We start from the raw sequence: 11,476 nt of genomic DNA on the forward strand, positions 1-11,476 counted from the left end.
TCCTTCCTTCCTTCCTTCCTTCCTTCCTTCCTTCCTTCCTTCCTTCCTTCCTTCCTTCCTTCCTTCCTTCCTTCCTTCGTTTCTTCCTTCCTCCCTCCCTTCTTCCTTCCTTTCTTTCTTTCTTCCTTCCTTCCTTCCTTCCTTCCTTCCTTCCTTCCTTCCTTCCTTTCTTCCTTCCTTCCTTCCTTCCTTCCTTCCTTTCTTTCTTTCTTTCTTTCTTTCTTTCTTTCTTTCTTTCTTTCTTTCTTTCTTTCTTTCTTTCTTCCTTCCTTCCTTCCTTCCTTCTTTCCTTCCTTTTTTCCCTCTTTCTGAAAACATTCCATCTTTTTTCCTGTCTTCCTTGAATACTCCCAAATCTTAACTGGATAAATTAGCAAACAAGGAGTATTCTGAACCCAGTATGAGAGAGAGGGAAACACATATATCCTCAGCCAACCATCAATCCCAAGTAAATTTCCATTCACCTTAAGAAAACTTTTTATTTGTGTCTATTGCTTTTATATCATTTTTATTTTAAAATACAACCCTACTGCCTCTCCTATTCATTCAGCCACCCTTGTAGTAAAGGATAAAAAAAGAAAGAGAAAAGCAATTCATTTTCATCATATACATAGTTCTACTCTCTTTCCTCCTCAAAGTTCCAGGATCCTTTTCAGAGCGATGTTGGTTTAAGTGGGTATTTTGGAATTGTAACTGATTTCTTTCTTTTGGTGGTGATTGGTATAGATGATTAGGAAATCAGGTATACTCTTATGGTGCTCTAGATTTTTGGAGAGTTTCAGAGTTTAGAGGAAGGGTAGGTAGGATCTCTTGGCATAAAAGTCTACAAAAATTGGCCAAAGAGTGATGAGAAGATCTCAAGAATGAAATTCTAAAGAAGAACAATTCCAATCAACAAGAAAAAGGGGAGCTGTCTAAAAAGACTGATGTAGATAACCAAGGATATTCATCAACTCATCTAGATTTAAAAAGATATCTAGGTAATGGAAGGTGGTTATTGAAAAGTGAATTAAGGCCAGTGATGAATGCAAAAGACAAAAATGATAGGAGACAACAGAAAGAAGACAGAACTGTCCTGACTTTACCTCTGCCAAAATCTTTGACTGGGAAGGATAAATAAAAATTGTTAGCCCAAAATAAATGAAAAGAAAGTAATAGAACATTCAGCTACCCTCAGTGATTTCAAGTCATGAACCCCAAGTCAATTATGTGAGCAAAACTGTCAACACTAACTTTCCCCCCCAAATTTTGATGTTTATCTTGTCAATTGCTATAGTTTTCATGTAGTGGAATAACATGAAATTAGGATGGAAAGGTATATTGGAACCCAGCTGAGATCCACTGAAGGTATTTGGATAGGAGAATATTACCAGTCTTAGCTGATAATATGGTTAGAAGTATTCAGAATCGTCAGAATGATACGATGTAAAAAGTAGCCATTAGTAGATCATTGCCAACTTAGAGGTGCCTAGTGGAATATGCAGGGACCTCTCCTCAACTTCATATAATTCAGCATTTTTATTAATGACACTAACAAAGACAAACTAGTTGAATTTACAGATAACAATGTTAGGAGGAATTGCTAACCTGTTAGATTACAGAAGCAGGATCTAAAAATATTTCAAAGAGCTTGGAGGAGAAAAGCTAGAACAGTGGACCAAATCTAATAAGATGAAAGTTAGGACAAATATAAGATCCCACAAATGGGTTCAAAACATCATTTATCCAAGTACAGGCTGGGGAAAATAGGACTAGGAAACAGTTCAAATGAAAACGAACTGGGCCTGCAAGCTCAGTGAGTCAGTAATTGGACATGGCAAAGCTTTTGCAGAATAAGGGAGGTCAGTCCTGCTGTACTCTTTCCTGCTCATATCTAGAGTATTTGGTTTAGTTATAGATCACACATTTTAGGAATAGAGGAGGAGGACCAGAGGAGATCAACAAGAATGTTGAGTGAACTGAAGACCATTTCATTTGAAAGGACTATGGATGATTAGCTTGGGAAGAAGTGTTGTTTTTTTTTTTTTTATGAGGGGAGAAGGGAGGCAAAAGGGGAATGAGTGACCTTAATATCTTTCTTCAAGTATTTTAGGGGTTATTATATGGATTAAATTTGTTCTTATTGTCCCTAGAAGGCAGAACTAATAATAATGGGACACACTCAGGTGGCATAGTGGATAGAGCATCAGGTCTGGAGTCAGCAAGACCTGATTTCACATCTGACCTCAGATGCTTAGCTTTGTAACACTGGACAAGTCACTTAATCTTTGTTTGCCTTAGTTTTCTCATCTGTAAAATGGGGATAATAATAGCACCTACCTTCCAGAGTCATTGTGAGGATCAAGTGAGAGTGCTTAGCACAGTGCCTGGCACATAGTAAACAACATGTAAATAAGTGCTGGCTGTTAGTATTATTATGGTTACAATGAGTGGAATCATCAGAGAAACTAATTTTGACTCTGTGTAAGGATTATTCCCAACAGTTAGAGTCTTCCAAAGCAGAATGGTTTGCCTTCAGAGGTAGTAGATTCCTCTCCAGCGGAGGTCTTCAAGTGGGGGCCAGATGACAACTTACTGTAGATTGTAGAGGATATTACTGCTCAGACATGCTTTAGAATAAATTATCTTTGAGGTCCCTTTCCAACTTTAGAATTCTGTGATTCTTTGAGATAGGAAGAAGGGAAGGGAATGGGAAGGCTGAAGCCATTTACTAGATCTCTCTAGAGAATCAGATCTCTTCAGACAAACTCCTCTTTCTTCTACACCTGCTGTTTACTTTACACAGGCTGGTGGGGCTTTATCAACAAAATCGTAGAGAATAAAAAAGGAGGTAATTAGGTGTAAATAATAATCCAGGCTCTAAATTCTCTTTCCTCTAAAGGCTCCTCTGGTTCAGCCCTCTCTGTGTGCCATTATTAATAGTTGGAAAGCTATTCTAATCCTACTGTCACCTTTTAGTTCCATTTCTATTTAGTTTCTTCTGGACTCATCCTGAAAATCTTAAGAGATAATCCCTCCACTTGTACCAGGCGGTCTTTTAAGTGAAATGCTAGAAATCAAGGTTCTTCTTTTTGTTGTCACAGCAAGACCATAAACTTGAACATGTAATTGATTTCCATTGATTAACTATGTTGGTTATTGTTATGATAGATTTTCGTGATCTTGACTGTAATGATTAAAAATTTGAGAGACATAGTTTCTGAGTAATTTAATCATTTTATTAATAAGGCCAGCGCATTTATTAATAAAACGATGGTCGTTTGACTGTCTCTCTCAGAAAAAGACCCCTCATGGCAGTGGATTCACAGTTTATATGCCCTTTGAAGAGTAGGTATTCCTGAGGGGCGGCAGTCAACTCAGATTGGTCAACAAGTCATATGAAAATGAATATTACAGTGAAAGGCTGGGTCATATTACAATGAGGGTCTTGGGGTACATGACTTGAGTCACCCAAATCTTGATCAAAGAAACATCAATTTCCATATCACCTGTCTGACAAAAGGGAGAATCAGTACTTCCCCAGACCTGTCTTAGCAAATACAATGAGTAGGAATGCACCCCAAAGTTAGAACTTCTTTTACTATTTTATTAAATGTTGGCCTGGGTAAAACTTTAAGGGAGATTTTCCACACTGGTTGATTTCTAGATAAGGAAATAGAAAACGAGAAAAACCTTGGTCCTTATACAATAATTAGTTATTAAATATAAGAGAGAAATACTCATTTCTCACAGGTCAAAATCTTCATCTTGGTAGAAACCCGAAATAACAGGTAAGTGAACATTCACCTCAATGCTACCTTTAAAATCTGGGTGAACATAAAAGAAATGAGTCTCTACTTCTACAGAAGTGTGTCCATCTTATTATCCATTTACAGTGCCTGTCCATGACATATATGTCTACTGTTGGACTGACTCAATGGGGTTCCTAGCCAATGTCATGTTATAGGTTATAGTACAATAAGCCTATTTCAGTTTGGTTTTTTCCTATGGCTTGTTAGGCTGGTTTCTTTTAAGGGGTCATGGATTTCATTGATGAGGAGAACTCTTGAAAATAAGACGCCCTTACATAAAATTTTCTGAAGAGGCCGGAGCCAAATGGATGTCAAATACAGCTAGCAACTACTATTATCTAATGACATTTATTATCTATTATTCTAAATGAGCCAAAGCCGGTAATTTCAACTTTTATTTATGCACTTCTACATTTGACTGATTTCATAGGTTAGAAAGTGTACCAAATCATTCTGAGAGACCCAGGAAAATAAGAGAAGGAAATAACGAAAGGAATTAGGGTATTTCTCCATGAAAGAAAAATCGGTGATGCGTGCATAGCACCAAAAGAATAGAAAGAAACTAATACAAAAATCTGTTTAACAATTTACATTTAGTCACCAAGAAATAACAGCTGGATCTTGCAGAAATAATGGCATAAAACTTTTCTTGGAAGAGAATTCCACATAATCATGGATTTGTCAGTGACAAAGAGAACCTCATGTATTGTGAATTAGTCTATGGAAAAGCAGAGAGAAATCTTGACATGACAATGAATCAGACTGATTCAGTGACCAGGACCCACTTGAATTCAACATAGCAACAACAATATCGAAATGTGAGACATGTCCAGAGGAAAGAGTACAGGATTTGGAGTGAGAAGGCTTGAGTTTGAACCTGTGTGACCTGGGCCAAATCACTTAACTCCTCTGGGCCACAGTTTCCTTATCTGTAAAATGGAAGAAGTTGGACTAGATAATCTCTGAGGTCACTTTCTGCTGAAAGTTTATGATCCTATGACAATGGAGTCGTGGTTGGGGCTTCCATTGAGGATTTGGGAGATGTGAGATCCTTGTTCATTTCCTCCTATTCTTGATGAGAGAAAGGGCAAGTCATCAGTACTCAGTCTGGGGACAAGAATGCAACACATCCAATACTAGTTATAAGACAATTCAACAAGCAAGTCAAGTTAAGAAGCATTTATTAAGCACCTACTGTATATCAACCATTGTGCTAAGTGGTGGGTTCTGATGAGGAGTGTATTCTAAGTGGGTTCAGATTCTTGTGTTCAGTTTGGAACCCTAGAGGCAAGAAACGAAGGAAAATAACGATTGAGATTTAAGCAGGGCTGACTTGTTTCTTCTATCTACCAAGTGCCCAACCTTTTGGCCATTTGAATCCAAAAAGTGATCAGGTCAGGGGCTGGGGCCAGAGGGGTGGGGATAACCTGTTTAATGATTTTCTTTTGCTTAGATGAAACAATTGATTGAAACTTTCATGTCATGCCCATTTGTTTTGGTGGTATGGAGTTGCACAGTTTACACATAACTTGTTTTCATTAAATACCATCAGGAAGAAACACCAATTTGCCCTGTCAAGAATATAACACAGAAAAATACTAAAACAATGGAATATTTCAAGACTGAAAGAAAAAAAACGCCATGACTATAGTTTAGAGCCTTCCTACCTTCCCAGTCTTCCACTTTACTTCCCTCCATGTACTCAGTATTCTAGCTACATTGGCTTCCTTGCTACTCTGCACACATGATGCTTCATCTACTGTCTCTTTGTCTTTGCACAAGCTGTTCTCCATCCCTGGAAGTCCCTCCCTCCTCACATCCACCTCTAGACATCTCTGATTTTCTTCAAGATTCCATTTAAGGGCCACCTTTTCCACAGAGCTTTTCCTATCCAGCTGCCCCACTCACCCCTGCCACCAGGCTTCCACCTCTCAGGATTACCTTGGATTCATTTGGTACACACTCTGCATATACTTATAGGTATTGTTTTCACTGTTAGAGCATAAGCCTCTTGAGGACAGGGACTTGCATCTATGTATTTCCAGCCTTTATCACTATGTGTGGCACATAATAATTACTTAATTAATATTTGTTGATCAATTGATTAGGACAAAGCATGGACATTCCATCTCTTTAAATAAAAAGTATTAGAATCAGAGAAAAAGTTGCAAAGAAACAGGTTGTAATGACTGTATTATCCAACAAATCCTTCTTAAATTCATTTTTCTATTTCTCTAATTTAGTGGCCAGATCTTCAATTTTGCTTCTTACAAGAGTTGACAGATTTAATAATGATGATGGTGGCAGTTATATAGTACTTTAAAATTTGCAAAACATTTTTCTGTTATCTTGTTCCTCACAACAAACTCGTGAGGTAGGTGTTAACATTCTTCTGATTTTATATTTATAATTATATACATATATTTCCATTTATGTATAATGTACATACACATATTAATCCCATTTATAAGGAAATTTAAACTAAGAGAGGTCAAGTGACCTGTCTAGGGTCATCAGAGTTCACCTAGTTCTACCCCCTCATTTTAAAGAAAAGGAAACCTAGGCCCAGGCATGCACATTCGACATTCAATAAGCAAGTCAAACTAATAAGCATTTATTAAGCACCTACTATGTACCAGACAGTGGTGTCATACAAAGTTAATGGCAAAGATGAGAGTAGATTTCTCTTCCAGAGCTACACTATACTACTTCCTTGTTTAATAAGCATTTAATAAGTATTTGTTTATTTGTTGGAGACATGATTTTTAAGAAGCATCTTCTTCTTTGATGGAGATTTCTTAAAGGGGCATGCTGTCAACTGTTCCATGATTTATACAGTAACCCTAGTAGATTGTAAGCTTCTTGAGGCCAGGGAGCATGCCATTTTTTTATACCATTGTATAAAAAGTGCCTTGCATATAGGTACTTAATAAATTTTTGTTGAATTTAATTTAATTGAAACCAAAGATACTTTAAGACCTGCTTGATTTCTGGATTCTTTGTTTCTCTTTCAAGCTTGTCCTGTTCTGTCATGAAAGGACGATTACTATGAGCTATAACTAATGGCCACAGTTAGTGTAAAAAGTAGGATATTCTTTACCTGGTCTAAGCAGTGGTTGAAGATAAAGCTCTGTCAAGGGCCTAACAAACTTAATTGACACTTAACTAGTTATTTGTCTTTGCTTTTATTTTTAACCATATTAAGACAGGAGAAACCGTATAGTGTCAAGTCAAGTACACCTGGTCTCAGGAAAAACAGGCTTCAAGGGTTGCCTCTGACACATATTGGTTTTGTGATCTCAGACAAATTGCTTTATGTTTTAGTACCTGAGGCAACCTCCAAAGACTGTAACTTGACCCCTCCCCATTTTACAGAGGAATAAACTGAGACGCAGAAGTTAAAGTGAATTGTCCACAATCACACATAACCAGTGACAGAACTAGATCTTTTTTTGGCTCATAGAATTCTTTTTACCCTTCCATCTTGCCTTTCTCCACCCATAGTCCATCATATTTTTTTTTTCTTTTTGGAAGGGGGAAGGCACGGCAATTGGGGTTAAGTGACTTGCCCAAGGTCGCATGGCTAGTAAGTGTTAAGTGTCTGAGACTGGATTTGATCTCAGGTCCTCCTAACTCCAGGGCTGGTGCTCCATTCACTGTATCACCTAGCTGCCCCCATCATATTTTTAATAGCTATAATTGTTAAGAAGTTTTCCCTTAAGCCAAGTCAAAAAAAATCTGCCTCTTTACAGCTTCAGCACACGAGTCCTAGTTCTGCCCCCTGGGGCAAAGCAAAATCAATTTGATATCTCTTCAACATGAGAGATACTTCAAATAAATACAGCTTCTGTTCTGCCAAAGTCTTTTCTTCTCAGGTGAAATGTTTCCAGTTCCTTCAACCACTTCTCATAAGTAGTTTCAAGGCTTCTTACCATCCTAGGTACACTTTTCTGAATACTTTTCAGCTTAGCAATATCCATCCCAAAATATGGTACCCAGAACTGAATAAAATGCTCCAGATACTATCTGAGCAGGGAAGGAAATAGAGGAACATGATCTCTCTGATTTTAGATACTGAACCTCTCTTAAAGGACAGAGCTACTATGTTATGTTAACTCTTTTGGCTGCAAAGTCTCAGTCTTAACATATCAAGCTTGTAGTCCACTAAGGCCCCCAAATCTTTTTCAGCTGATCAGTTGTCTAGTTTCACTTCCACCATCTTGTATTTGTAAAGTAGCAAAGCCCAGATTTAACCTCTGCTCCTCTGACTCCAAATCTGGTGCTTTTTTCATAAGACAACACTGATTTTTTCTATGCTTGATATTCTCTTCCATCTCAGACCCACAGCCTGTAGGCCTTGACTGGTTTACAAGGCTGGATTCAGGGTTAGTCTTCCCCACCACGCCCCTCTTGTTTGCATCGTTTACTTTTCAATTCTAATGAGTTTCCTGGCACAGCCAGCACTCCAGAGAGGACCAGAGGAGCCCATCAGGAAACCTTGCATCAGATAGGTTTCATCGAAGGAGAAGAATAAATGAGTTTCATACATGTGTCCATTTTATATCCCTGCCTGTTTCCAATTTGGTGGCTGGCTGCCACCTCTTATAGGACAGATGTAGGGGGAATTATGAGCATGAGCCTGTTTTTCATTGTTTGTGCTGTGAGATGGTAATTGTTCATTTGGAGGTTAAAAATCAAGTTTTGATCATGTTCAAGTGAATATTTTTCTTCTCCCTCTTTTCTAGCCAAAACTGCATAGATGCCTATCCCACATTTCTTGTCATGCTTTGGAGTGCAGGGCTACTTTGCAGCCAAGGTAATGTTTACCTTTTGGATTTACTTCTCTTTGGTATTTATGTCTACTTCTCCACGTGTTCAGAGCTGAGGTTCCCCCACCCCCACATCAGCCCGTTTGTCAGCCCTCCAGTTCTGATGTTTGAAGCCCTCCAGCGCTGAGAACACTCCGAGGTCACACGTCCAGCCATTTTCTACTGGAGGAGGGAGAGGGGTGTGATAATGCATCGCTAAGGCTTGCTCCCTGATGGCTGGTGGGGAGCTGCAGTCCGACAAGGATGGTTTAAGGCTAAATGTGACTCAGAATCCATAAGCAGAGTTAGCTCAGATACAAGGGCATTATAAATAAGAGTGCCTGAGGGATGTATTCTCGGGCTGCTGTCACTCGGTTCTTCTGTTAATAAGTTTCCAGCTGTTTCCCTTCTCTGTGCATACGTATGCCAGTGATAGGGGGGTTGTCTTACAGCACACCATCCTTTCCCCAGGTTATCAGCAGCTCCCAGTTTGGACTCCAGTAAACTGGAGGAACAGAGTGACTCTATAATGAGTTGATTTAAAATTAAATGGAAACCAGAGCCATTTAAAAAAATTCCTTTCCAAGATTACAACACCTCATAGTCTTGTTAATGATCAAAACCATGTCTGGCCGAGGTTTTTGGTACAAGCTTGAGTTGGGCTTAGTTAAGTGATGGCTGCATGTACCTGCCCCCTAGTGGTACCCAGAGGAAAAAACCCTCAAGGACCCTTCAGATACCATTTCATTAAATTCCCATCCAGCTCTCATGAAGTTGCTGGTAGGCCTTTCTAGGCTACTTTCCCCTTTCTTACACTGCGTTAGATACCCTGATTGACATCACAGCATAAATGATGACAAAACTGGAAACTAGGAGTCCTGACTTTGGCTAAATCAAAGAATGTCCTTTAGAGAGAGAGGAAGACTCCTCAACACACTAGATAGAATCCTTGAAGAGATCTTGTGGGAGGACATGGTCAATATTTGTACAAGATTTGAAGGCATGGACAGGTTGGCATCTGCCTGGTTTGAGGGATTACACATGTTGATGAGATCACAGGTCCATGGAAATACTGGAAACACAAAGAGGGAACTGTCAAAGTAGGTGGACCAGGAATACTCACATAGCACCTGTGTGACTCTGATGTTGGAATTCTTTTGGAATATTTCAAGGACTGACATATGGAAGAAGGGATGAGATTAGTTATGTTTGGCCCTGGAGAGCAGAACTAGACCCAATGGGTGAATGTTGCAGAGTCACATTTCAGCTCAATATGAGAAAAAAAATTCCTAAGAATTAGAACTGTCTCAAAGTGGAACAAGTTGCCCCAGGACATGGTGAGCTCACTGTCACTAGAGGTCAGGTGGAGGCCAAATGAACTCATCTGGGATTCTGTCCAGCAGGGTCACATTTTGGGTTAAGGTTGGACTCCCTGACTTTTGGAATTACCTTCCAAATTGACAAGATGAAGAATCTATGATTATTAGAGAAATAGTGCTCTATTCAAAACATTACCCTACCTTATATTTATTAGGTCATATATGACTCGAGTGCTTTCTAGTGCTTTTAAAATCTTAAGTACCACATGCACATGGGCTAATATTTCTGTGGAATTTTAGACCTGAAAAAAACTTTAGCAATCAAGTTGGATGCCACTTTTGGGTCAATCTCTAACAGGGCTTTCAGCATTGGATAAGTCTACTTGGAACATCTTCCCTAAAGGTTTCTAAACTCTACCTGGGTTGGTTTGGATATTTGGGTATTGATTAAGAAGTGGGATGATAAATCATTAGTGCCTTTAAGGTTCTGTTTCCAGTCTCCTAGCTTTCTTCTTCTGCGAGACACACCATTGCACTGTGCAACACTGATTTTGTTTTAACAGGGCACCTTTCTTCCCAGGATTGGCTCAAAGTATTTAACAAAAGACCATTTCCTAATGTGGTGTTTTTTTTTCTTTTTTCCATTAGTTCCTGCTGCCTTTGCTGGACTGATGTACCTGTTTGTAAGGCAAAAATACTTTGTAGGTTATCTAGGAGAAAGGACACAGAGGTGAGTCACTAGGAATCACTGGAGTGGTTAATGTTGGGCTGGTGATAATTCAGAAAGGTTTTCGACTGGGACCACCATCCTATCCAGGACCTGAAAACACATGAATAGAGTGATTGAACAGCATTACTGTTTCTCAATATTCAAACCTTTATTAATTGCCTGTTGTTGTTGTTCAGTCATTTTAGTTGTGTTTGACTCTCTGTGACTCCATCTGGGGTTTTCTTGGCAAAGATACTGGAGTGGTTTGCTGTTTACTTGTCCAGATCATTTTACAGGGGAGGAAACTGAAGCAAACAGGGTGAAGTGACTACCCAGGGTCATGAAGCTCACATTTGAACTCAGATCTTCCTGATTCTAGGCCCAGTGCTCTATCTACTGCACCACCTATCTGTTCCATTATTAATCACCTACTAGGTCCTAATAGGGCAGTAGAAGCAACCAGGTAGTATAGTGGATAGAGAGTTGGACCCGGGGTTAGGAACACCTGAGTTCAAATCTGACCTTACTTACTTACTTACTTACTTACTTACTTACTTACTTACTTACTTACTTACTTACACACACTTACTAGTTGTGTGACCCTGGGCAAATCACTTAATCTGTGTCTATCTGTTTCTTCAATTGTCAAATGGGGATAATAATAGTATCTACTTCACAGGGTTGTTTTGAGGATCAAATGAGATAATATTTGTAAAGCACTGAGCACAGTGCATGGTACATAGTAGGTGCTTAATAAATCCTTCCTTCCTTCCTTCCTTCCTTCCTTCCTTCCTTCCTTCCTTCCTTCCTTCCTTCCTTCCTTCCTTCCTTCCTTCCTTCCTTCCTTCC

At 39.0% G+C, this 11,476-nt stretch overlaps 1 protein-coding gene across 2 annotated transcripts in view; it reads left to right on the forward strand.

Moving 5' to 3' along the window:
* The window catches only part of ALOX5AP (arachidonate 5-lipoxygenase activating protein), a 47,527-nt gene that overhangs the window by 21,782 nt on the left and 14,269 nt on the right, over positions 1-11,476 (forward strand). For both annotated transcript variants that reach the window (XM_069080863.1, XM_069080864.1), the window contains exons 3-4: positions 8,537-8,607; positions 10,567-10,648. In XM_069080863.1, the coding sequence (XP_068936964.1) occupies positions 8,537-8,607; positions 10,567-10,648 (153 nt within the window). The remainder of the gene's footprint in view (positions 1-8,536; positions 8,608-10,566; positions 10,649-11,476) is intronic.

The sequence above is a fragment of the Petaurus breviceps genome, unplaced genomic scaffold (genome assembly GCF_028583685.1).
Source record: "Petaurus breviceps papuanus isolate PSGF00001 unplaced genomic scaffold, PetGlider_PUasm1.0 91133, whole genome shotgun sequence".
NCBI lineage: Eukaryota > Metazoa > Chordata > Mammalia > Diprotodontia > Petauridae > Petaurus > Petaurus breviceps.